At 48.3% G+C, this 27,798-nt stretch overlaps 1 protein-coding gene across 1 annotated transcript in view; it reads right to left on the bottom strand.

Moving 5' to 3' along the window:
* Positions 1–1,191: 1,191 nt before the first annotated feature.
* SYT16 (synaptotagmin 16) overlaps positions 1,192–27,798 on the bottom strand; it is a 171,417-nt gene continuing 144,810 nt past the window's right edge. Inside the window, exons 4-7 of the mRNA XM_060262871.1 lie at positions 26,441–26,697; positions 15,593–16,036; positions 12,870–13,059; positions 1,192–1,569 (exon numbers count right to left, since the gene is read on the bottom strand). Of these exons, the coding sequence (XP_060118854.1) occupies positions 1,256–1,569; positions 12,870–13,059; positions 15,593–16,036; positions 26,441–26,697 (1,205 nt within the window). The 3' untranslated portion in view covers positions 1,192–1,255. The remainder of the gene's footprint in view (positions 1,570–12,869; positions 13,060–15,592; positions 16,037–26,440; positions 26,698–27,798) is intronic.

The raw sequence follows: 27,798 nt of genomic DNA, 5'->3' as shown, positions 1-27,798 counted from the left end.
GTCTGATTCTACGATTCTGTGATACAAAGAGTCAGAGATCTCCATTTCTACTTGGGTCTGAATCAGGGACCTTTGACTCTCCAAAGCTTATACCCCGCACAATCTTGTTATTCTCCAAGGGGGCTACTGGACTGGAATCCAGCTTCTCTCTGCGCAGGTTAATATGAAGAAAACACCAAGAATAATGCCTGACTATACTATTATCCAAATGCCATAATCCTATAAAATTCCAGAATTGCTTTATTAATGCACTTGCTAATAAATTCAGGGCTTTTTTTGAGCAGGAATGCACAGGAAAGCTGTTCCAGCTAGCTCGGCATCAGGGGGTGTGGCCTAATATGCAAATGACTCCCTGCTGGGGGTTTTCCACAAAAAAGCCCTGTGTGAAACCATTATGACAAGGGGGGGTGGCCTAATATTCAAATTAGTCCCTGCAGGGCTTTTTCTACAAAAAGCCTTGTGCAAAACAATGGCGACATCAGGAGGTGTGGCCTACTATGCATATGAGTTCCTGCTGGGCTTTTTCTACAAAAGCCGTGTGAAGCAATGGTGATTTCAGGGGTGTGGCCTATTATGCAAATAAGTTCATGCGGGGCTTTTTCTACAAAAAAGTCCTGCCTTATATTGCTTGTGTTATTTTTATTCTTAAGTTTTTCTGTTACAATTTCATGTTGCAAGTACAGATTTGTATTACAAATCAGGATTCTTGAAAATCTTGGTTCTCTATAACAGAGTCCAAGAATGTTTCCAAATCCAATCCAAGAACACTTCCAAATCCCATCAACTTCTTGGACTGGAATGGTATAGGATTATGCAGGGCTTTTGGGGTAGAAAAAGCCCAGCAGGAACTCATTTGCATCTTAGGCCACACCCCGTGATGTCACCACTGTTTCACATAGGGCTATTGGTAGAAAAAGCCCAGCAGGAATTCATTTGCACATTAGGCCACACCCCCTGATGCCAAGCCAACCAAAACTGCGTTCCTGCTCAAAAAAAGCCATGGGATTTATGTAATAGCATCGTTCAGCCATTATTCACAGTGCTTTCTTCATAATACTGTCCTATTGTACACTGTGATCCTATTGTTGGACATATCCGGAGATCCCCGGTGGGGTGGCAGAAAGAAAGAAAAGTACATTTAGAAGTCCAGTCCCGTTCTCAAACGACAGCTCTTTGTGCGTCCCGTTTCAGGGAGGCGGCTTCTGCCCTATGGGCAGAAGAGAGAAAGGGTGCACCGGAAGCACTGAGTTCTGGGTTAGGACTCCAAGAGAGTGTGCCATTGGCAGATCTGCTGGCCCTTGGACTCTCTCATCTCCTGCCAGTGGCTGAGCTCCTCCTCCCCGCTGCTGTTCTGCCCCATGGAGAGCCAGCCGATCATCTCCTTGCGCTTGATGCTGCGGCGGTTGTAGATGGAGATCATCAGGGTGACGTCCGAGAGCTGGAAGAGGGCCACCTGGAAGATGAACGTCTCTTTGTAGACGGGGTTCGGCTGGCCCCGGCGGACGGAGGTCTTGCATCGAGACATCTCCTGGCCGACCGAGTTGAGGAGACAGAGTTTGCCGTAAGTATCTGCAGAGAGCAAAAACGGGCCGATAAAAAAAACGGGGCATGAGGAAGGTTAGGAAAATTAGCCAGGGAGGGGGAAGTGCTGCGACAGACACCCAAACGCGTTTTTTAGGTAGTTTGTGAAACAGCCATTGAACAAACTTTGGCAGTCTGCTTTTCTTGAACTGTTGACCCACCTTCCGTTTAATCTCCACAACCAGGGGTGGCATTCTAGCAGGACCTCCTTTGCATATTAGGTCACACCCTCTGATGTAGCCAATCCTCCAAGAGCTTACAAGGCTCTTTTTTTGTAAGCTCTTGGAGGATTGGCTACATCAGGGAGGTGTGGCCTAATATGCAAAGGAGCCCCTGCGAAAATTCCACCCCTGTTTGCAGCAATCCTGTGGAGTAGGCCAGGCTAAAAAGGAACGATGGTACCAAGCAATACTTCCTCTAAGCTGTGGAAGCTTGTGAGCAAAAATTCTTCTTTGTGAGCTATTGGCATAAAGTTCGTGCATCAATGAGTGTGCTCTGGGGCCATCCTTCCTGAGCTAAGACAAAAATGGGTGAGCTGGAGGCTAAAGAACTGTGAGCTAACTCAAACTAACTCAGCTTAGAGGGAACATGATGATGATATTGGATTTATATCCCGACCTCCACTCCGAAGAGTCTCAGAGCGGCTCACAATCTCCTTTACCTTCCTCCCCCACAACAGACACCCTGTGAGGTGGGTGGGGCTGGAGAGGGCTCTCACAGCAGCTGCCCTTTCAAGGACAACCTCTGCCAGAGCTATGGCTGACCCAAGGCCATGCTAGCAGGTGCAAGTGGAAGAGTGGGGAATCGAACCCGGTTCTCCCAGATAAGAGTCCGCACACTTAACCACTACACCAAACTGGCTCTCCTGTTTCATCCTTAAAACACTTGATTCTGATTCATCCTAAAATCACCCCTGCACTAAATACTCACCTTCTGGCTGAATACTGATGCAAAACCTGGCCTTTGACTGACACTCCAATGAATATCCCACGCAGGGTCTATATGTTTATTTGTTTTAGTCATGCCCCATGTTTCTTCTCAATGGGAAGCCGAAGCAAATTACATCATTCTCTTCTAGGCTTGCCAATCCCCAGGTGGGGGATTCTCCCGGTTTGGAGGCCCTCCCCCCGCTTCAGGGTCATCAAAAAGCGGAGGGGGGAATGTCTGCTGGGCACTCCATTCTTCCCTATGGAGAACGATTCCCATAGAGTATAATGGAGAATTGATCTGGGGGGTTGGTTTTTGGAAGTAGAGGCATCAAAGTTTCAGCATAGCATCCAGTGCCTCTACCCAGAATACCCGCCAAGTTTCAAAAAGATTGGACCAATTGGTGCAATTCTATGAGCCCCCAAAGAAGGTGCCCCCATCCTTCATTATTTCTAAAGGAGGGAAGGCATTTTAAAAGGTGTGCAGCCCCTTTAAATGTGATGGACTCCCTTTGAAGTTAAATCGTGCTTATCACACCCTTGCTCCTGGCTCCACCCCCAATGACTCCTGGCTCCACCCCCAATGTCTCCTGGCTCCACCCCCAAAGTCCCGAGATATTTCTTGAATTGGATTTGGCAACCCTATTCTCTTCCCCTCTGCTTTATCCTCACACGGTTGCTGTGACTGAATGACTGGCACAAGGCCACCCAACAAGCTTTCCGTTGCGGAGTGGAGATTCAAACTCGGGTCTCCCAGGTCCTAGTCCAGGTGTCCCCACCCTTTTTGAGCCTTTTTTTGGGGGGGGGAGATGGAGGAAGAGGAGGAGGAGATTGAATTTATACTCCACCCTTCACTCTGAGCGGCTTGCAATCTCTTTTCCTTTCCTCTCCCCACAACAGACACCCTGTGTGGCAGGTGGGGCTAGGAGTGCTCTTGAGAGAAGGGCTGGGAAAAAGCCGTGACTGGCCCAAGGCCACCCAGCTGGCTGCATGTGGAGGAGGAATGGGGAAGCAAACTTGGTTCTCCCAGATTAGAGTCCACTACTCTTAACTACTACACCAAACTGGGATTCTTACAGGGTGGTGGGCCCAACCACAAAATGACCAATGTGTGAGGTGAAGCTACACATACACACACGCGGGGCTTTTTTTGTTTTTTCGTAGCAGGATCTCCTTTGCATATTAGGCCACACACCCTGGATGTAGCCAATTCTCCTGGAGCTTACAGTAGGCCCTGTACTTAGAGCTCTGTAAGGAATTCTAGCAGGACCTCCTTTGCATATTAGGCCACGCCCCCCTGATGTAGCCAATCCTCCTGGAGCTTACAGTAGGCCCTGTACTGAGAGCCCTTCAAGGAATTCTAGCAGGACCTCCTTTGCATATTAGGCCACACACCCCTGATGAGTAATTTTTAAAAGCACAGTGGGAAAGAGGATTGAAGGACGGCAAAAAAACCAATACTGTAGTGGCTGCCACTGAAATAATCCTACTTTAATCTGCCTAGCCAATCAGATCGCCAGCGGCCAATCAGAAGTCCTGCTGAGCAGGAGCCCCACCTGGGCCCCAGGAAAGCTGTGGGTGGTTGCTGCGGTGCCCGCAGGCACCAAGCTGGAGACCCCTGTCTTAGCCTGACGCTCTTAACTCTTACACCATGCTGGCACTCCAGATATCCGAAGACAGCAAAAGCAACTTTTTAATGAAGACTTTTGAGAGCTTCGGTCCAAAGTTCGACCTTTGTTACTGGGGGGGGAGGGAAACTTAATGAGCACAGGTTTCTAGCCTTGACTATTTACTTGAAAGAAAGCCTGTGATGAGTAAACAGCTTTAAAATGGAGGGTGAGGTTAATGAAACTTGAGCGACCTCCTTCAGCTGAAAAGCAAAACAAAGCCAAAACTTTGGAAATCTGAGGCAGAGCTTTTGACGGTTTTGTTCGGTGCGGCGCTCAGCTAGAATGTGGATCGCAGCCAGCCATTTTCTTGCCCTAATGGTCGGTTCCCCCTCCCTCCCCGTTCCCATAATATGTGCTATTTTACACGTTTCTGCCTGAAAAACCTGAAGCGCAAGATTGCACATCAGGTGCGAAAACACCTGTGTGCTTTAAATGCAAGGAGACCGCCTTCTCTTTCACCTTGAACAGTCTAGATGAAGACAAACTGAGCTTGGAAAGCAGAAACCAGGGACCCCTAAGCAGTTGCGGGCTTGCTGCGGTGTACAGGCCACCTTTCTTCCATCAACCAGATGTGGGATCCTTGGTTACCTGCCGAAAGCACCGCTGGCTGGACAGGAAACCTCACCTGCAGGCAGCTTTGCCAGCTCACGTGAAAAGAAGCTTGCCTGTTCGTGGCAGCAGAGCGAATGCATCCGTCTGAACTGCTGGCGTAACAGAAAACGGAAGCCGCCGCTTATTCCAACAGAAGCAGCAGACACGGTTTCTCTGGAGAATTCCTAGTGATTCTCTAATTCCTGCACACGACTAGAATGATTAAAGGTTTGGAACACTTTCCCTATGAAGAAAGGTTAAAACGCTTGGGGCTCTTTAGCTTGGAGAAACGTCGACTGCGGGGGTGACATGATAGAGGTTTACAAGATTATGAATGGGATGGAGAAAGGAGAGAAAGAAGTACTTTTCTCCCTTTTTCACAAGACAAAAACTCGTGGGCATTCAATGAAATTGCTGAGCAGTCAGGTTAAAATGGATAAAAAGAAGTACTTCTTCACCCAAAGGGTGATTAACATGCGGAATTCACTGCCACATAAGGTGGCGGCGGCTACAAGCATAGCCAGCTTTAAGAGGGGATTGGATAAAAACATGGAGCAGAGGTCCAACAGTGGCTATTAGCGACAGTGTATATATATATATGTGTGTGTGTGTGTGTGTATACACACACACAGATATTGGCCACTGTGTGACACAGAGTGTTGGACTGGATGGGCCATTGGCCTGATCCAACATGGCTTCTCTTATGTTCTTAAGGCAGTGGACGTCCTATTCCACCGACTGGCCCTATGCTGTGACACCACCCCCGCTGTAATACTATCTTTTATTCCAACTTACTGTTCTAGACTCTGGACTCCAGTACATATAATATGTGCCCAGCTGAGCCGTCACTTATAACTTATTGATGATCCATCTAATTGTACGGTTCATATCGGTCTGGTTTTTAACTCTATGTTTTATATTGTTTTTAATATGTCGTTATCTGCCCTGAGCCCGTCCTCGGGAAAGGGCGGACTGTAAATTGCCTAAATAAATAAATAAATAAATAAATAAAGACAATTACAGTTCCAGATGCATTTTAAGTGAGATGCTGAGCTGATAGAATTTAGTACACCTCCCGGTGACGTCAGGGGTGTGCGGCGGATGCAAAGGAGTTGCGCTAAGGAGCTCCGGCACCTCTTTTTCGACGACACGACTGCTGCTTTTGGGAGCAGACTATTTGGAGGTCTTGAAGGTCCGTGCAGCTTTTTTGGCCGCCTGGAGCGCCTTGGTAGAAAAGCAGGGTATAGAAACAGAAAATAAAGAGACTTTATTTCATAGGGAGGGGATGCCAGCGTGGCGCAGTGGTGACTGCATCGAACTGGGATCAAAAAGATCAGGGCTTTTTTTTTTTTTTTTTTTAGCAGGAACGCAGTTCTGGCTGGCTTGGCATCAGGGGGAGTGGCCTGATATGCAAATGAGTTCCTGCTGGGCTTTTTTTACACAAAAGCCCTATGGGAAACAATGGTGGTGTCATGGGGTGTGGCCTAATATGCAAATGAGTTCATGCTGGGCTTTTCCTACACAAAAATGTAATGTTCTTGGGTTTCCAGCATCCAGAAGGGAACTGGAGATCCCCCAGAATTACAACTGATCTCCAGACTACAGAGATCAAGTTCCCCTCAAGTTCGGAGGGCAACTCTATAGCAGTCTACCCTGCCAAAGCCCCTCCCCTCCCCAAACTCTGCCCTCCGCAGACTCCACCCCCTAAATCTCCAGGTATTTCCCAACCTGGAACTGGCAACCCTACTCTGCACTTTCACCTGTATATCTGTCAATAAAGCTGATCTACAAAGAGACCGAAAGATTTCAGTGCCACCTGGGTACACTTTGGCCCCTGAAACCAGGGCTGGCATCTTCGGCCAGGCTAACTTCTGGAGCCCCTCCCCTCACACTGATAACTACGTTTTGTTGTTCAGTCGCACGGTCGAGTCTCTTTGCGACCCCACGGACAAAGTCACGACAGGCCCTCTTGTCTTCTACCATCCTCCGAAGTCTGCTCAAATTCGTGTTTGTTACATCAGTAACGCTGTCCACCCATCTCATCTTTTGCCGTCCTCTTCTTCTTTTGCCTTCTGTCTTTCCCAGCATCAGGATCTTCTCCAGTGAGGGCTCCCTTCTCATTTGGTGGCCCAAGTATCTGAGCTTCAGCTTCAGCATCTGACCTTCCAGGGAACAGTCTGGGTTGATTTCCCTTAGGACTGACTGACTGATTGGATCTTCTTGGATTCTTCTCCAGCAGCACAGCTCAAAAGCATCTATTCTTCTGCGCTCGGCCTTCCGTATGGTCCAGCTCTTACAGCCATACATTGCTACTGGGAATACCATCGCTTTGTCTATACGGACTTTTGTTGGCAGGGTGATGTCTCTACTTTTTATTATACTGCCCAGGTTCACCATAGCTGATAACTATGTGGGGAGCACCCAGTTTGGCGCCCCAGAAAGCTGGCACTCAGGGCTTTTTTTGTAGCAGGAACTCCTTTGCATATTAGGCCACACACCCCTGATGGAGCCAACCCTCCTGGAACTTACAGTAGGCCCTGTACTAAGAGCCCTGCAAGCTCTTGGAGGATTGGCTACATCAGGGGGGGCGTGGCTTAATATGCAAAGGCGCTCCTGCTACAAAAAAAGCCCTGCTGGCGCTATAGGCCAGGGGTGGCCTACGGTAGCGGTCCAGATGTTTTTCCGCCTACAACTCCCATCAGCCCCAGCCAGCATGGCCAATGGCTGGGGCTGATGGGAGTTGTAGGCAAAAAAAAACATCTGGAGAGCTACCGTTGCCCCCCCTTGCTCTAGGCAATCGCCTAGTTCGCCTAGCGACAGGGTTGGCCTTGCCTGGAAGTCCTCGTAAAAAGGTGCAGTCTGCAAACAGAAGTTCTCCATGAAACACAGTGGAAGTTTGACTCTTGCCTTCCCTTCCCACGCAACTTGATAAAATCAAATGAGCAAACAGGGCGATGGAAGGGAGGGGAGAGATCAGCTGTGGATGAGGCATCGCACAAAAATGGATTTGCTTTGCAGGGAGGGGTGCGGGCTTAGCCGAGCGCGGTTAAGTCCCTTTTGTTACCAGCACAGCGACCGGAGGCCCAGCCCTTGTTTGCGTTCCAGCAACCCAGAGGCCTGGCTAGAAATAATTAGTCTAAATCCTGTTCGATACCCAGCTGCTGCTCTGAAAATGAGCTCTGTGTGCTTCAAGTCCACAAGAACGAAGAAGAAGAAGAAGAAGAAGAGGAGGAAGAAGAAGAAGAGGAAGAAGAAGAAGAACATAGATTTATACCCCGTCCTTCTCTCTGAATCAGAGTCTCAGAGCAGTTCACAATCTCCTTTACCTTCCTCCTCAACAACAAATACCCTGTGAGGTAGGTGGGGCTGAGAGAACTCTCCCAGAAGCTGCCCTTTCAAGGGAAGTTCTGTGAGATCTATGGCTGGCCCAAGGTCATTCTGTGTGTTTCAAATCCATGAGAAGTAAGAGAGGAAGACTGTAGATTTATACCCTGCCCTTCTCTCTCAATCAGAGTCTCAGAGCAGCTGACAATCTCCTTTATCTTCTTCCCCCACAACAGACACCCTGTGAGGTGGGTGGCGCTGAGAGAGCTCTCCAGAAGCTGCCCTTTCAAGGACAACCTCTGCGAGACCTATGGCTGACCCGAGGCCATTCCAGCAGCTGCAGGTGGAGGAGTGGGGAATCAAACCCAGTTCTCCCAGATAAGAGTCCATGCACTTAACCACTACACCAAACTGGCTCTCTGCACCAAGCAGATGCTCTGCCACTGAGTCATAGCCCCCTCCCCGCACATGAAGCTGCCTTCTACTGAATCAGACCTTTGGTCCATCCAAGTCAGTATTGTCTACTCAGACTGGCAGCGGCTCTTCAGGGTCTCAGGCTGAGGTTTTTCCCATCACCTACTACTTGATTCTTTTTACTGGAGATGCTGAGGATTGAACCTGGGACCTTCTGCTTGCCAAGCAGAGGCTTTGCCACTGAGCCACCATCCCTGTCCTAATATTGGGGGATTCATGTCCTTGAAATCCACTATATAAACGGCAGAAATGATATAGTTATCAGAACAGCAACGGGTTATACCTCGTCAGGCTGATAAGGTCAAGGATAAGGGACTTCTAATAAGGACAGACCAGAAAATCTAATTCAGCGTTTAGCAGCGGCAGCAAAAACGTGTCTAACAGGCTACTTGCAGACGGAACATCTGCGGTCCTGCCAAAGTTTAATTCCTCCGGATTCGGCATGCGATGCAGAAGCAATCCAGCTTTGTTAAATTAAGAGAAAGCAAAATCCAAGCGGATGCTTTTTAAACTAGATGCTATACCTTTGACATTCTTTGTGAGGAGCAGAATCGGTAACAGTGTTATAGACATTTGGCGTACCCTGCCAACCCAATTCTATGGGGAAAAAATGCTGTGCGGTACTATATTTTTTTAACAGAACATTTGAAACCCAGTCACTTCTAGTCCTTATAGCAGGGGTGGCCAGACTGTGGCTTTCACACGTATGACGTGGCACTTGAAGCTCCCACCCCAGTTGGCTGGTTTGGAGAAGGCATTTCTCTCTTTAAATTACTTCGGTAAGTCAAGCCAACCAGTGGCTTAGAGAATGCATTTAAAGTTAAAGTTGCTTTCTTTTCCTCTCTCCCTCCCTCACCCATCTATTTTCCTTCCTTCCTTCCTTCCTTCCTTCCTTCCTTCCTTCCTTCCTTCCTTCCTTCCTTCCTTCCTTCCTTCCTTCCTTCCTTCCTTCCTTCCTTCCTTCCTTCCTTCCTCCCTCCCTCCTGTCTTGTGGGTCTCAAATCTCTGGCGTTTATTCTATGTGGCTCTTAAGTTAAGCAAGTTTGGCCATCCCTGCCTTACAGTGACTTTGGGTATGCTTGGTTCTATATTATTATTAATTGTATTATTATTCCATCCTTCCTTCAGGAGCTGTACTTGTTTCTTTCTGCCTCCACAATCACCCTGTGAGCAGAGCTAGATTAACGATTAGGCCAAGAAGGCACTGGCCTATGGGCCCCCATGCCTTTAGGGGCCCCAGGCTGGCTCCCCCGTTCTCCCCCTGCTTGCAGCCCTCCCAGCCTTCACGCACAGCCAGCAACTGAGCTGCTCTTTGCCCAACTTGCCTGGTGCAGCTGCTGCCGGCATCATCACCAAGTTTGCCTCTCTCTGCCTCTCCTCCGCAGCTTAGTCAAAGTGGGTTTTAAGAGGGGCCTGCAGGCTGCAACAGGGGCCGGGGGCGTTGGGACTCTGAGATAATTCGCAAGGGGGCCCCCAAGATTTCAACTGCCTTGGGGCCTCCACAGGGTTTAATCCAGCACTGCCTGCGAAGGAGGTGCCACTGAGAGAAAACAACGGATCACCTGGACTGAGTGGGAATTTGAACTCCAGCTCCCTGCTAGATCAACTATCTGAACACCACACCATATTCTGTCTCTCTCTCTCTCTCTGTGTCTCTCTCGCTTTCTCTCTCTCTCTCTGTCTCGCTCTATCTCTGTGTCTCTCTCTTTCATATGAACATATGAAGCTGCCTTATACTGAATCAGACCCTCGGTCCATCAAAGACAGTGTTGTCTACTCAGACTGGCAGCGGCTCTCCAGGGTCTCCAGCTGAGGTTTTTCACGCCTATTTGCCTGGACCCTTTTTTGGAGATGCCGAGGATTGAACCTGGGACCTTTTGCTTCCCAAGCAGATGCTCTGCCACTGAGCCACCATCCCTCCCCAAAGGTGAATTTCTAGTGGATTTCAAGGACATGAACCCCCCAATATAAGGACAGGGATGGTGGCTCAGTGGCAAAGCCTCCCTCCTCCTCCTCTCTCTCTCTGTCTCGCTCTATCTCTGTGTCTCTCTCTTTCTCTCTCTCTGTCTCTCTCTCTTTCTCTGTCTCTATTTCTCTGTCTCTCTCTCTTTCTCTCTCTGTCTCTGTCTCTCTCTCTTTCTCTGTCTCTGTCTTTCTCTCAGCTGGGGCCCTGCTAGGGCTGGAGGATCCCCCACCACAGCAGACACCTCCCCACCATCACTCAACCAGCTAGCGAGGGGAAATGGCATCAAAATGGGAGGGTTATCAACAGTGTTCCCTCTAAGCTGCAGAGTCTTGTGAGCGGAAATTCTATTTTGCGAGCTACTGGCATTAAAGCTGAGAGCTGCTGGCAATCCAGTTGTGATCGACTGCATCAATCAGCGTGCTCTGGGGCCATCCTTCCTGAGCTGAGACAAAAATGGGTGAACTGGAGGCTAAAAATCTGTGAGTTAGCTCATGCTAACTCAGCTGAGAGGGAACTCTGGTTAGCAGCAGCATCCTGACATGCTGATGTCACTTCTGGTGCGCACAGGAAGTGACATCAGCACATCATCAGTGTGGGAACCCACCACCCGGTAAGTCCCCCTTGCCCCACCCCCCGTTGCCAGGGGGACCTGACAACCCTACCGTCTCCCTCTGTCTCTAACAGGTTCTCCCTGTTCTAAACACCAGCTCCAGGCTGACAGCTCTTTTGTCTCCTGCTCTCTTGTGCAAATTGCTGCTATTGTATTTGTTTAATGGGGCTAATGTTCTGCTGCTATAATCAGGGAGTGCACAAGGCTGTAATTATCATCCATGATTAATTGGGGCTGAAGAGCTGTGAGGTCTGTGGGAGGAGATCCTCCCCTCTTTTTTTTTTTTTTGGCAGCCAAATTCTGAACAATAGGTTTTTTTTCCCCCACAACCAACCGCCTGGAACCAAAGACAGGGCAATGAACGCTGTCCCCAAGACATTTTTTGTAGCAGGAGCTCCTCTGCATATTAGGCCACACCCCCTTGATGTAGCCAATCCTCCTGGAGCTTACAGTAGGCCCTATACAAAGAGCCCTGTAAGCTCTTGGAGGATTGGCTACATCAGTGGGGTGTGGTCTAATATGCAAAGGAGTTCCTGCTACAAAAAAAGCCCTAGATCATTCCATTCAGCCCTGCCAGGGATTTAACCTGTAATCTTCTGAACTGAACACAGGCCCTCGAACGCTAAGGGATGTCCCTAATGAAAGTAAGAGCATAAGAACGAAGATATCTGGCTGACCTCGACCAGAACCAGAGCCTTTTCGGTCTTGGCCCCGATGTGGTGGAACTCTGCTGGACACCATCAGGGTGGCCTTGTGGGATCTTATGAGATTCCAAAGGGTCTGTAAGGTGGAGATGTTCCATCAAGCTTTTGGTTGAGGTCAGCGACGGCTTCTGTTCTGGCTGGCACCCTATCCTCGCTCTCCAGACTTGCTCTGTTCCGCTTCCTTCCCCCCACCCACGAGGCAGCCGGCAGTCCGGAATGGGAAGTAATATACAGGGCTTTTTTTTTGTAGCAGGAACTCCTTTGCATTTTAGGCCACACACTGCTGATATAGCCAATCCTCCTGGAGCTGACAGTAGGCCCTGTGCTAAGAGCCCTGTAAGCTCTTGGAGGATTGGCTACATCAGGGGTGTGTGGCCTAATATGCAAAGGAGTTTCTGCTACAAAAAAAACCAAACCCAAACCCCTGGTAACATAATTCGTCATCTGATTCTTTCAGGTTTTTTTAAATCAGTGCTGTTTGTATGTTTTATTTCATGCGCTCTGGTGTTTTTATCAAATGTTTGCCACCCAGAGCCCCACAAGTAGCAGGGATTGGCCAAACCATCCAGCAGTTTGGAGAATGCATTTAAAGTTACTTTCTTTCTACCTCCCCTCTCTTTTCCTTCCTCCCTTCCTTCCTTCCTCCCTCCCTTCCTTCCTTCCTTCCTTCCTTCCTTCCTTCCTTCCTTCCTTCCTTCCTCCCTCCTTCCTTCCTTCCTTCCAGCTGTTAGCCATCTGATGTCCATGTCTTGTGGCTCTCAAACATCTGACTTTTATTCTACGTGGTTCTTACATTAAGCAAGTTTGGCCACCCCTGCTCTAGGTTGATCCTGCATCCAACAGGGGATTGGACTAGATGGCCTCCCTGGCTCCTTCCAACTCTGTGTCTCCTGCAAGCAGAGGGAACCGTTAGCCCCAGCTTGGGCTGCTTTGGGGCAGTTCCGAGAGCAAGCTCCAGATCACCTGACACGAGATCAGAATCAGGGAACGGGTCTGAACTGGCCACAGAACGGTTCTACCTACCAGGCGGTCTGTTAATCGCCAGGTTGCGGAAGTGGCTGCCCTTGATCATCTCGACCGACAGTCGCCCCGTTGTGGCGTTGTAGGAGAGCCCCACCAGCAGCTCGGGCACCCCTCCATGAGACAAGGACTGGGTCGAAGAGGCGCTGTCGCTGTGAGAGATGGCGGACAGGCTGATCTGGGAGCCTCCGCGCTGCAGGGAGACGAAAGTCAAAGAAAAGACAAAGGTCAGGAAAAGACGAGGGGAGTTCCTGGACTGAGACGTTCTTATATTTGTCTTTGTAGATCGCTCTTACCCTGCCCTTTCTCCATGCAGCTCAAGGTAGTATGCCAGGATCATAACTGTGATTTATAAAAATCACTGGTTTTTTTATATAACTGGGTTTTTTTTATAAAAATACTTTTGAATTGACAAATATCAGTTACACAAAAAGAACCATTTTCAACAGTACTCACCGTTGTTTAGCAATACAGCATACAAGTTACTAGTTATAATAACAGACTCATTTTGTGTCGCCACTTCGTCAGTATTCTTAATGTCTTCTTCTTGTTGAGCTGCACGTAATAAAGGAATAAGCCAGTCTCTTTTTAAAAACCGGTGCAAAGCCTTCCATTTCGTTGCTGGCCAGCAATATGAAGAAAAGGCTTTGTTCCTGCTTAAAATGAAGAATGACTTACTCTTTATAAGAAATTTATAGATATTTTCCTCCAGGTTTTTTGAGGGGGGGGTTGGAGAAAAAGCCCAGCAGGAACTCATTTGCATATTAGGCAACATTCCCTGACATCACCGTTGTTTTGCACAGGGCTTCTTTGTAGAAAAAGCCCTGCAGGAACTCATTTGCATGTTGGGCCACACCCCCTGACACCAAGCCAACCGGAACGACGTTCCTGTGCGTTCCTACTAAAAAAAAAAAAAGCCCTGTTTTCCTCTATGAGGTCTCACTGCTGCATCGCTTGCATTGTGAAGAGCGTTGTGTCAACTTTTGAACTGAAGGTTTGGAACCAGATAAAAGAGAAATCAATTGGCTTGCTCCATATAGAAAAGTACATTGCAACAATGGGTGGTTCCTTCATGAAGCCTCGGTGCTTGTATCCAGTATCCATGGAGAGTTTTTTGGCCAGCAATGAAACGGAAGGCTTTGCACAGGTTTTTAAAAGGAGGCTAAACAACAATGAGCTCTGTTGAAAATGGTTAACGTAAGAACTCAAGAGAAGCCATGTTGGATTAGGCCAATGAACCATCTAGTCCAACACTCTGTGTCACACAGTGGTCAAAAAACCCCAACTGCCATCAGGAGGCCCACCACTGGGGCGAGGACACTAGAACCCCTCCCACTGTGCCCCCCTCAAGCACCAAGAATACAGAGCATCCCTGCCCCAGACAGAGAGTTCCAACAATACGCTGTGGCTAATAGTCACTTATGGACCTCTGCTTCATATGCTTATCCAATCCCCTCTTGAAGCTGTCTATGTTTGCAGCCGCCCCCACCTCCTGTGGCCGTGAATTCCACGTGTTAATCACCCTTTGGGTGAAGAAGGACTTCCTTTTATCAGTTCTAACCCGACTGCTCAGCAATTTCATTGAGTGTCCATGAGAAAGGGAAAAAAGTACTTCTTTTTCTGTCTTCTCTGTCCCATGCATAATCTTGGAAACCTCTATCACGTCACCCCGCAGTCGACCTTTTGCGATGACTATGTTTCAACTGACTGATGTCTACTGGTATTTTGTGAATTTTTTTATGGTCCATCCTTGTGTTTTTTTCTATCTTTACAGATTTCATACGCTTGGGGTCCCTATTGTTATTTTTGTGTAAATGATAGAAGAAGAAGAAGAAGAAGAAGAAGAAGAAGAAGAAGAAGAAGAAGAAGAAGAAGAAGAAGAAGAAGAAGAAGAAGAAGAAGAAGAAGAAGAAAAATTATTGCAGATTTATACCCTGCCCTTCTCTCTGAATCAGAGACTCAGAGCGGCTTACAATCTCCTTTATCTCCTTCCCCCACAACAGACACCCTGTGAGGTGGGTGGGGCTGAGAGAGCTCTCACAGAAGCTGCCCTTTCAAGGACAGCTCTGCCAGAGCTATGGCTGACCCAAGGCCATTCCAGCAGCTGCAAGTGGAGGAGTGGGGAATCAAACCCGGTTCTGCCAGATAAGGGTCCACGCACTTAACCACTACACCAAACTGGCTCTATTTGTCAATTCAAAAGTATTTTTATTTAAAAAGTATGGTAGTCTATATAAATCACTGTTATGTTACCGATTAAGTGGCAACTCTACGGACACCAGTGGCCATGAAAGAGGGTGCCTTGCATCACCCAACATAGAATGCAGACTGTCTCACTCATATTGTCAAAGTCAAGACTGCAGGAGGGTCAGGCAGCCCCGTAGCTGGACCGTAGCAGGACCCGGGGGGGCATGACCACCCCATTGAACCTCCACATTTAAGCTCTGTGGCCCTCCATTGGCCCTATGCCCTTCTGGAGTGCTCACGATCAGCACTGGGGGCAGCGGGGGCAGTGGGGCGCGGAGCAGAAGGGGAGGGGAGGGGGGGCGGTAGCCACTGCAGCAGCGTCTTGTGGCCCCCCACCTAAAAATTTATTTGCTGCATTCCCCTATCAAATTTTTTCTGGCTACAGGCCTGGGTTCAGGTCAGAGCTCCACTCTGGGCCTGAGGACACTAAAGAAGTTAATTAAAGCATCTATCCAGCCGCTTGACCTCGGTAGACTTACGCGCAGGTTGCTTCTGGGCTCCAGGACCAGCGTCACCTTCATTTCCCCCTCCTGGTTGAGGTTCCTGAGATGAAAGAGCCGCTCGCCCATCATCCGCTCCTTGATCATTTTGCGCACTGCGTAGAGGCGGAATCGGAGGGCATAGCCACTCAGCTCCTCGGGGGCCAGCTTGCTGAAGGTCATCTTGTCCTTAAAGACTGGACTGGGGCCTCTCTGGACGCCGGTCTTCCCCCGCTGTTTCTTATTGGGCATCAGGACCGTGTGGACCTGCCAGGCACTTGCCCCGCTCCGGTCCTTGTCGGGGATCTCTTTCGCTTCCAGGACAGTCACCACCAACTTTTGGCTGGAGGGCCTGTAGTCAAAGAGGACGTCTAAGTCGCCGCACTTGGAAATGGGCTCGTGGGCGCTGGGGTGAACCGGGAGGGCATGCACTCCGTCGGGTTCCTGGAAAACAAATGCAAAATACGCGTGAAGTAGGATGCATGTGGGGAAAAATTATGAAAGGAAGTGGGAAATAGCGTAGCTCTGAAAATCTAAAATTTCACCGTAGTGAATAGAATGTTCATCAAGGAGCTGGGAGCTGCAGGTTCAAATCCCCCGCTGCCATGGAAGAAGAAGAAGAAGAAGAGGAGGAAGGAAGGAAGGAAGGAAGGAAGGAAGGAAGGAAGGAAGGAAGGAAGGAAGGAAGGAAGGAAGGAAGGAAGGAAGGAAGGAAGGAAGGAAGGAAGGAAGGTGGGAAGGAGGGAAGGAAGGAAGGAAGGAAGGAAGGAAGGAAGGAAGGAAGGAAGGAAGGAAGGAGGGAAGGAAGGAAGGAAGGAAGGAAGGAAGGAAGGAAGGAAGGAAGGAAGGAAGGAAGGAAGGAAGGAAGGAAGGAGAAGAGTTGGTTTTATACCCTGCCCTTCACTTATCGAAGTAGTCTCAGAGCGTCTTACAATCTCCTTCCCTTCCTCTTCCCACAAGAGGCACCCTGTGAGGTAGAATCATAGAGTTGGAAGAGACCTCCAAGGTAGGGTTGCCAAGTCCAATTCAAGAAAAATCTGGGGACTTTGGGGGTGGAGCCAGGAGACTTTGGGGGTGAAGCCAGGAGACACTGGGGGCAGAGCCAGGAACAAGGGTGTGACAAGCATAATTGAATTCCTTGGAGTTCTGGCCATCACATTTAAAGGGACAGCACACTTTTTAAAATGTCTTCCTTCTATAGGAAATAATGAAGGATAGGGGCACCTTCTTTCGGGGCTCATAGAATTAGACCCCCTGGTCCAATCGTTTTGAAACCTGGGGGGTACTTTGGGGAGAGGCACTAGATACTATACTGAAAATTTGATGCCTCTACCTCAAAACACAGCTCCCCCAGAGCCCCCGAAACCTCCAGATCAATTCTCCATTATACCCTATGAGAATCAATCTCCACATAGAGAATAATGAAGTGCTCAGCAGACGTTTCCCTCTCCCACCCCGTTTCTGGCGACTCTGAAGCAGGGGATTGGCCTCTCTGCTCACGAGTTGCTGCCAACTTCTTCCAAATAACACAGACACACCATCCCAAGAGGAAGCCTTTCAATCGGAGACTGAAGCCTCCGGAGGCGGAAAGGCACATGGTCCTCTGGGGGCGGGGCTTCCCCCCGCCGGCCAGCTGACTGATGGTGGGAAGGAGCCTGGGAAAGCGGAAGAACCCCCGCTGGGACCTGGGGATTGGCAAGCCTACTTCAAGGTTATCTAGTCCTACCCCCTGCACAATGCAGGAAATTCACAAACGCCTCGCCCCACACTCACACTCAGCGACCCCTGCTCCATGCCCAAAAGATGGCAAAAACCCTTCCAGGATCCTTGGCCAAACTGGCCTGGAGAAAATTGCTTTCTGACCCCCATGGCAACCAGCATTTCCCTGGACATGTAAGAAAGGGCCACAGGAACGAAGCACTGATGCAACCCTTCCTGCCCTCTCTCTCTCAAGCCATCAGCTGGCTTGGCTTGGAGAGGTGATTTCAAGAGAGAAATGCCTTCTCCGAGACAGCTGAAGGGGTGGTGAGGGTGGCTCCCGAGCCACAGTTTGGAGAGATCACAGGCAGGAACTTGTCCTATGACAGGAAGACGCGAGTCCAATAGTGCCTTGAAGGCCGACGAGATTTCCCAAGGTATCAGCGTTCAAGAGTCAAAGCTCCCACTGCCAAACTTGCGACTCTTGAAATCTTGTACCCTGGAAAAATCTCGTTGGTCCTTAACGTGTGACTGGACTCAAAATTTGCTTTTCTACTGCAGACCATCACGGCTACCCACCTTGCCCTACCTGTTACCCGTTTTGCGGCAGAATACCTTTTTTCTACCGTTAAGTCACAATCTGGGAGGCCGCTTTAATTTTGTGCTGTTCTGCATTACGGCTTCAGGGCAAGCTATAAAAACGCCCATCCAAACCTCCCGTTTGGTCCCAGGGATCGTAATGATCTCCTTGTGTGGATATCTTCGGGATGGCCTCTCCCCATATGAGCCCCCGCCCCTGGGGTTCTGAAGTCAGCTGCACAACATCTTGTGATCCCTGGTTACTCTGCTCTGGGAAGACCTCACCTGGAGTATTGTGTTCAGTTTTGGGCACCACATTTTAAGAAGGATATAGACAAGCTGGAACGGGTCCATAGGAGGGCGATGACGATGGTGAGGGGTCTGGAGACCAAATCCTATGAGGAATGGTTGAAGGAGCTGGGGATGTTTAGCCTGGAGAAGAGGTGGCTGAGAGGTGATAGGATCACCATCTTCAAGTACTTGAAGGGCTGTCGTAGAGAGGAGGGTGCGGAATTGTTTTCTGTGGCCCCGGAAGGTAGGACCAGAACCAATGGGTTGAAATTAAATCAAAAGAGTTTCCAGCTCAACATTAGGAAGAACTTCCTGACCATTAGAGTGATTCCTCAGTGGAACAGGCTTCCTAGGGAGGTGGTGGGCTCTCCTTCCTTGGAGGTTTTGAAACAGAGGCTAGATGGCCATCTGACAGCGATGAAGATCCTGTGAATCTGGGGTAAGTATTTGTGGGTTTCCTGCACTGTGCAGGGGGTTGGACTAGATGACCCTGGAGGTCCCTTCCTACCCTAGGATTCTAGGATTCTAAGGACACCCGACTGGCTTCAACAAGGGCCAGGGCCTTTTTGGTCTCGGTCCCCACCTGGTGAAATGAGCTCCGCTGGAGATCTGAGCCCTGCAGAACTTATTCAAGTTTTGCAGGGCCTGTAAGACGGAGCTTTTCCGCCAGGCTTTGAATGATCCAGTGGATGTCCCCTGAAGTCATTGCTCCCCCCAGCACCTTATTAGCACCTTACTATCTAAGTGTTTATATTATGCTGAACACTACCAGCCAGTTTGGTGTAGCGGTTAAGTGCGTGGACTCTTATCTGGGAGAACCGGGTTTGATTCCCCACTCCTTCACTTGCACCTGCTGGAATGGCCTTGGGTTAGCCATAGCTCTGGCAGAGGTTGTCCTTGAAAGGGCAGCTGCTGGGAGAGCCCTCTCCAGCCCCACCCACCTCACAGGGTGTCTGTTGTGGGGGAAGAAGATAAAGGAGATTGTAAGCCGCTCTGAGTCTCTGATTCAGAGAAGGGCGGGGTATAAATCTGCAATACTTCTTCTTCTATATATGGTTTATGATGTGTTGCCAATGATGTGGATCAAGGTTTCTGTTAATTTTGTAATTATGAGATTATTTAGTTTGGATGTAGTTTGTTTTTTAATGTTGTAAGCTGCCCAGAGCCCGCTTGCGGGATAGGGCGGGGTATAAATCGAAAAATTAAATTAAATTAAACTAAAAAAATTTTCTGTTGTTCAAACTTGCTTTATTAACTATTATAAACATATTTACATAGCGACATAGCATATCAGCAATAGCTACCTTATGTTACGGAATGTGCAATGATAAAATTTTCGGAAAATAAAAAGAAAATTAAAAATATAGCATTTTCACATAAATTGGATTACGCGGAATTATTTCGCAACCAGATAAATACTCAACTACAGATAAATACTCAACTACAGAGCAAGTTTGGTGTAGTGGTTAAGTGTGCGGACTCTTATCTGAGAGAACCGGGTTTGATTCCCCACTCTTCCACTTGCACCTGCTAGCATGGCCTTGGGTCAGCCATAGCTCTGGCAGAGGTTGTCCTTGAAAGGGCAGCTGCTGTGAGAGCCCTCTCAGCCCCACCCACCTCACAGGGTGTTTGTTGTGGGGGAGGAAGGTAAAGGAGATTGTGAGCCACTCTGAGTCTCTTCGGTGTGGAGGGCGGGATATAAATCCAATATCTTCTTCTTCTTCTTCTTCTTCTTCTACAGGAAACCAAATTCGTATGAACTTAGTATCATAAGTATCCGAGGAAGTTAATTGTATGTTATTTGAAACCTTGCTTAATATAAAACGTTCCCAAGGCCAATGTTGTCATTCAGTTATTGTTGGCAGCAACTGTGATATCCATTTTGCAGCAAGCATTGCACATGCCACTGATAACAGAATAAGTATGGTTTCGTTTTTTAACGAGTTTTTTTGTAGGATCTGACCATTTACTCAAAAGCAAAATGTCTGCGTTAAAGTTTGTGTCTTAGTGATTTGATAAATGTCCTTGCGTGTTCTGAAGGGACTCTGCCCAGTTAAGCCTTCTCTGCCTTCGTACCAACCATATATTTTGGTTATACAACAATGAGAGGAAGGGTGGAGGGGGCCGTGCTCGAAGAAGGTGGGGGGGAAGCGACAGGTGCTTGGCTTACCGATTCCTGGGCATGTTCTGTTTTCTGTGCAAAGGTGGTTTTTAATCTCAGACTAGAATGGGTTGCTATAGAGATCACTCCTTTCTATTTAAACATGAGCATGTGATGTACGAGAGCAGGGCACGCAGCGAGGAAAATAACCCAGGCTCGCCAGCCGCCTGGCTCATTTGCAACACACACACTGTAGGCTGTGGCCCGCTGGGTGCTGGACAACTGACTGGCATTCAACACACACCTACACATCTATTTTTGAAGTGCAAAGAAAGCAGCAAAGCAAAAAAGGTACATTTAAGCTCTGATTGGGCCACCATACCTGGTTTAAGTCAACAAGATGCTCAGACCAGGAGGAGATGAGGGGTAAATTAAAATGTGTTCCGTTGTCCAAACCGCTTAGCAGTTGACAGAAACGGGCAGCTCTAAATTGTCTGTGTTCCTTTGACTCCAGTGGAAACATAAGAAGAGCCCTACTGGATCAGACCAATGGCTCATTTAGTCCAGCATCCTGTCTCATACAGTGGCCAACCAGTTCCTCTGGAGGGCCAACAGCAGGGCATAGAGGCCGAGGCCTTCATAAGAACATCAGAAGAGCCCTGCTGGATCAGACAAGTGGTCCATCTAGTCCAGCATCTTGTCTCACACAGTGACCAACCAGTTCCTCTGGAAGACCAACAGCAAGGCATAGAGGCCGAGGCCTTGGAAGGCCAACAGCAGGGCGTTGAGGCCGAGGCCTTCATAAGAACATCAGAAGAGCCCTGCTGGATCAGTCCAGGGGTCCATCTGCTCCAGCATCCTGTCTCACACAGTGGCCAACCAGTTCTTCTGGAAGGCCAACAACAGGGCACAGAGGCTGAGGCCTTCATAAGAACTCAGAAGAGCCCTGATGGATCAGACCAATGGCCCATCTAGTCCAACATCCTGTCTCACACAGTGGTCAACCAGTTCCTCTGGAAGGCCAACAGAAGGACACAGAGGCCAAGGCCTTCATAAGAACATCAGAAGAGCCCTGCTGGATTAGACCTGTAGTCCATTAAGCCTAGCATCTAATCATTTGAATCCCAGAGCTAGGAGTCAACCTCAGGAAAAGGCCTCAGCCTCTGTGCCCTGTTGTTGGGTTTGATTCCCTCCTCCTCATAAAGCTGCAGGGTACTCTTGGGTCAGTCACAGTTCTCTCAAAGCTGTTCTCTCAAGAGCAGTCCTCTCACAGCTCTCTCAGCACCACCTATCTCACGGGATGATCTGGTGTGGGGAGAGGAAGGGAAAGGAAATTTTAGCCCAGCCCCACTCACCACAAGCAACGCATTATCCAGACTGAGGGAGTGCAACAGATCTTGGGACTTTTCTGGAGATGGCTTTCCAAGCTCATACGACTCCCAAGATTACGGGCAGAGGTGAGGGTAACCCTGCCGATAGAAACTGAGCTAGTTTCAGATGGGTAGCCACAGAGCTTTTTTTGCAGAAACTCATTTACATATTAGGCCACACACCCCTGACATCAGCGGAAGTAGCATCACCCGTTCAGTAGGTTACTTTTCGCATATTGATACAGAACAGTACAGTGCCATCGGATGCATTTCGTGGATGTGTGTCCTCACACAGCCCAATGAGAGACCTTGTTTCACCCGCCACCAAACACGGCCAGAGAGAGAGAGCCACGTGCGGCAGAACAGACAGCAGCAGACCTAGCTTCTCCCAGGAGGGGGCGCTCGTGGGCGGCTCTGTGTTTCTCACTCTCTTTGCAAGCCCATTGCAGGCTGAAGGCAGCAGAGAGGATGGAGCGCATGATCTGGGAGCGCATGGCTGCCTAGTGCCTTCCCTCTGCTGGATACCGTTTTTTGAGCTAGGGCCCTGGCCAAGCCAGCTGGAGCTGTGTTCCTGTGCGTTCCTGCTTAAAAAAAGCCCTGGGTGGCCATGTCAGTCTGCAGAAGAAGAGCAAGATTCGAGTCCAGTAGCGCCTCAAAGACCAACAAGATTAGAGGGGCATACATTTGCAAGAGTCCAAGTTCCCTTCATAAGATACATCCAGGAATGAAGATCCCTGAGTCTCTATATCCCAGTCAGAAGGTGGAACTTAGGGGTCTCTGCTTCTACTTGTATCCGACAATTCCCACTTGTATCTCATATTAGTTATGCTGTGCATTTGTGAACTATAAGCATCACTGTAGTTTCACTGTCTCAGTTACCCTTTGGTGACACCGTATTTTGATTTGAGCTGCCCGCAATTCCTCCTCTGACCAGCACTCCTGAGGGTGCAAGTGAGCCCCACATAGAGGGCTTTTGGTTTGAGTCCCAGGATACTATCCCACCCTATTTTCCCCTTCCTTCCCCCAGAAATGCTTGCTGAACATCTTATCTATCAAGGACACGAAGCGAAGTTCTTTGTGCGAGGTTGCGCGGCAGCCGGAACACATTCTAAAGGCCAGATTCTATTGAATGCGCCCTTCGATACAATTTTTTTATTATTATTATGCGACAGTGGAAATGAAAAATAGGTCTATGGAGGAAAGGAAAGAAAGGGAAGGGTGGTGGTGGGAGAACAACAACCATCTGACAAGTCAAGCAATTATGAGAAAGGCCCTGAAACTGTACTTGTGATTCCGATGCCAAAGGGTAGTTTTCTTATTTCTGAATAGGTGGGTGTTTGAATGGAGTCCAGAGAGACCAAAATATTTTTAGAATGTCAAAACTCAGCCTTCTACTTCAGTCACACAATGCCGCTCGAAGAGAACCCAAGTTGCGGGAAGATGGGATGGAATCCAAGTGTATCCAGCGATCTTGCTACTTTTGTGCGCGATTACTATCTATATCTATCTATATGTATGTATGTATATTTACTCTGTGCTGGGGGGGGGCACAGGGAGGTCTGGCACTTGTCTGACATGCAGCAATTTATACAGAAAGGACTTGAGGACGAGACTGTGGCCACCTCAAGAAGAGTTCACTTAAAAAGGTCGCCACCTTTCAGTTTGTGATGAAAGGAGGCATAATTTTAACAGAGAGGAAATGAAATTTGTACAAAATGAAAGAGCCCCATAACTTTTGAACACGCTCAGTTTCCAGAGAAGGTAAGGGTTACATAAGAACATATGAGAAGCCATGTTGGGTCAGGCCAGTGGCCCATCCAGTCCAACACTCTGTGTCACATAAGAACATAAGAGAAGCCATGTTGGATCAGGCCAATGGCCCATCCAGTCCAACACTCTGTGTCTCATAAGAACATACGAGAAGCCATGTTGGATCAGGCCAATGGCCCATCCAGTCCAATACCCTGTGTCACACATAAGAACATAAGAGAAGCCATGTTGGTTCAGGCCAGTGGCCCATCCAGTCCAACACTCTGTGTCACATAAGAACATAAGAGAAGCCATGTTGGATCAGGCCAATGGCCCATCCAGTCCAACACTCTGTGTCACACATAAGAGAAGCCATGTTGGATCAGGCCAATGGCCCATCCAGTCCAACACTCTGTGTCACACAGTGGCCAATATATATGTGTGTGTGTGTATACGCACATGCACACGCACATATATATCTATATACTGTGGCTAATGGCCACTGATGGTCCTCTGCTCCATATTTTTATCCAATCCCCTCTTGAAGCTGGCTATGCTTGTAGCTGCCACCACCTCCTGTGGCAGTGAATTCCACATGTTAATCACCCTTTGGGTGAAGAAGGACTTCCTTTTATCTGTTTTAACTTGACTACTCAGCAATTTCATTGAATGCCCATGAGTTCTCGTATTGTGAGAAAGGGAGAAAAGGACTTCTTTCTCTACTTTCTCCATCCCATGCATAATCTTGTAAGGGTTGGTGTCTCATCGGTCAGAGCGGATCATGCACTGGCGAGTTCAAGCAAGAACGTGAATGATTCAATGGCTGCCTTCGCTCCAAAGCTGCCAAATTGGGATGGGTGGGTGCCAGTGTTCCCTCTAAGCTGAGTTAATGTGACCTAGCTCATAGTTATTTAGCCTCTGGCTCTCTCATTTTTGTCTTAGCTCAGTTAGGATGGCCCCAGAGCAAACCAATTTATGCAGCAGCTCTCAACTTTAGTCCCAGTAGCTCACAAAGTAGAATTTTTGCTAACAAGACTCCACAGCTTAGGAGGAGTATTGCAGGGTGCAATCATTTCTTGTTGAATAGCTATTAATAAAGGCATTCTGCTACTTCCAACATTTTCATTGTGGAATATATTTGTTAGACTAGATCGTTATCACCCCCTAGCCAACGTTCAGTACAGATTTAAATCTCTCGACTGAAGACTACCACAGAATTTCCAGTAATTCCTAGAGTAGTCTAATGTAACTTAGAAAAAAAATCTAAAATCTTAAGAACATAAGAGAAGCCATGTTGGATCAGGCCAACGGTCCATCCAGTCCAACACTCTGTATCACACAGTGGACAAAAATTTATATATATATATATATATATATATATATATATATATATATATATATATATATATATATATATATATATATATATATATATATATATATAATGTGTCTATTAGCCACAATGTGTATGTATATATATATATATATACATACACATTGTGGCTAATAGACACTGATGGACCTCTGCTCCATATTTTTATCTAACCCCCTCTTGAAGCTGGCTATGCTTGTAGCCGCCACCACCTCCTGTGGTAGTGAATTCCACATGTTAATCACCCTTTGGATGAAGAAGTACCTCCTTTTATCCATTCTAACCTGACTGCTCAGCAATTTCATTGAGTACCCACGAGTTATTGTATTGGGAGAAAGGGAGAAAAGTACTTCTTTCTCTACCTTCTCCATCCCATGCATAATCTAGCAAACCTCGATCATGTCACCCCGCAGTCGACGTTTCTCCAAGCTAAAGAGCCCCAAGCGTTTTAACCTTTCTTCATAAGGAAAGTGTTCCAAACCTGTAATCATTCTAGTTGCCCTTTTCTGCACTTTTTCCAATGCTATAATATCCTTTTTGAGGTGTGGTGACCAGAATTGCACACAGTATTCCAAATGAAACCGCACCATCGATTTATACAGGGGCATTATGATACTGGCAGATTTGTTTTCAATTCCCTTCCTAATAATTCCCAGCATGGCGTTGGCCTTTTTTATTGCAATCGTACACTGTCTTGACATCTTCAACAACAACAAAAGCTTTTTCCTTTCCTCTTAAAAAAATAAAGTTGTGTTTTCTGCACTTCCAATTACCTCCAGTGTTCGCTGGGGGGACAGGGAAGCTGTCCTGGGCCTGGCAGTGTTAGCCTGGTAGCCTCATGGGGCATGCCACTGGCAGCCACTGTGAATTGCACTGAGCCCAGCTGGGGTCACACAGCCTGAGAGCCCCACTATACCCGGCAGCAGAGACCACCTAGCCAACAAAGCCCCTGAGTTGTGATGGGCCTGGCATAAAAATGAAGGAGAGGGAATTCCCCCTCCCCATATTGTGGGCCCACATCTGAGCAGCTCCAGGAGTCATTTTGTAGAAAAATAGGTGGTGGAGCTCATCCAGGGATTGTTATGCAGCTGCACCTACTATTCAATGGACAAGGAGGTGGAACTCTCAGAAGGAGGAGGAGGAACTCTCAGAAGAAGGAGGAGGAACTCTCAGGAGGAGATGGAACTCCCAGAATTAGGAGGAGGAACTCTCAGAAGGAGGAGGTGGAATTCTCAGAAAGGTAGAGTTGCTGTGCTCCTGTGAGCTCCCACTGAATCTGAGGCCTGAGCAGCTCCCTGACAATGCTGCGGGTGGGGGGGGTAGTGAAGGTGAGCAAACCACTGAGAGCAGGGAGGAGGGGAAGGAAGCCTCAGCAGACCTGCACAGAGCAACTCTGGGTGAGCTGCCGAGAGTGGGGGTTAGGGGAAGTGGTGGGTCCAGAGACTGCATGGGAGTCCAGTGAAAAAATGGGAGAGGGGAGCTGGGATTCCCCATGAGTATCATGGGGTCTCACTTGTTCACTCTATACAGCACTTTGAACACAATCTGTAGACAGCTACTCAATGCAAAACAGACTCAAACAACACTCACAGCTTTTAGGCTCTCAAGCTGTCAGACAACAATCGTCAAAGATTATAGCCTACGAGAATCAAAACACCCTTATGTAAGAGGGTCTCTCTCTGTCCTACCTCTGGGGTCCAGGCTGATGAGCTATCTGTTGCGTCGTTTCCTTCAAAGGCTTGATTACTAAAGGCTGTTTCCATTTCCAAACTGCCTTCAGTTTCTTGACGGCTGAGGCTGGGTGTTGCACTGCCCTCCATTTCGGGGTCTTTGGGCTGACCAGAGCCCCTGCTCTCCGACGCAGTTCTTGAATCGAAGGAGAGGCGGTCATCCTCGTGATAAGACAGGTTGTCTTGGTAACTCAGTTGGCTGAACCCATCCAGATCTAACACATTTAAGGAGAGAAAAATAATATTTGGAGGGATTTATATCAACACCTCTATCATTCCTTGCAAATGTGTTTGTGTCTTTTAACCATCAACAGTCTGGCTCTTAGATGTGCTAACTAGGCATGACAGACTTCTGAATTCCTAACCTGAACACTGAATTCACTACATAAAAATTATCCATTCTAATGACAACGAAAGAAACAGGTCAAATTAGTCCTTTAGTCAGGACCCCAAGGGCTTCTTCAGTCATGATTGTTGTACCTGCTGGGCCCATAACCTGTTGAGAAATTATTCCAACATGTTCATCTAACTGAGCAGCGTATACTAGGCTGTAAGCACAGCACAAGCCATGTAGTTAGCTGAGGCTAAAAAGGTAAAGATAGTCCCTGTGCAAGCACCAAGTCATTACCAACCCATGGGATGACATCACATCATGTTTCCTTGGCAGACTTTTAATCAGGTGGTTTGCCATTACCCTCCCTAGTCATCAATAGTTTAACCCTGGCAAGTTGGGTACTCATTTTACCAACTTCAGAAGGATGGAAGCCTGAGTCAACCTTGAGCCTGCTACCTAAACCCGGCTTCTGCCGGGATCGAACTCAAGTTGTGAGCAGAGCTTGGACTGCAGTACTGCAGCTTGCCACTCTGTGCCATGGGGCTCCCTAGCTGAGGCTGTATGTGTGCAATAAGCTGTTTGGCAGCAGGGCTGGCGTGTGGGGTTCTGCCGCCCAAGGCAGAACCCCGAAGCATGCCCAACTGCCCCCCTCGAAAACACAGAGATGGCATCATCATGTGCCATTGTTTCTGGGTGCTGAGGGGCCGGAGGACTTCCTCCGACCTCTCAGAGCCCAGAAACAACGTGCCACGCCGCTTTCTCTGAGTTCGGAGAGCACCCAGGACTGAAAGTGCCATTGTTTCTAAGCACTGAGGGGCCGAGAGACTTCCTCCGACCCCTCAGTGCCCAGAAACAACACGGCACGCCGCTTTCAGTCCTGGGTGCTCTCCAAGTTTGGAAAGTGCCCAGGACTGAAAGTGCCGTGTTGTTTATGGGTGCTGAGGGCCCGGGGGACTTCGACCCCTCAGAGCCCAGAAATAAC

The sequence above is a fragment of the Heteronotia binoei genome, chromosome 21 (genome assembly GCF_032191835.1).
Source record: "Heteronotia binoei isolate CCM8104 ecotype False Entrance Well chromosome 21, APGP_CSIRO_Hbin_v1, whole genome shotgun sequence".
NCBI lineage: Eukaryota > Metazoa > Chordata > Lepidosauria > Squamata > Gekkonidae > Heteronotia > Heteronotia binoei.
Note: the sequence above shows the minus strand (reverse complement) of the source record. Positions and strands in the feature narration are given on the sequence as shown.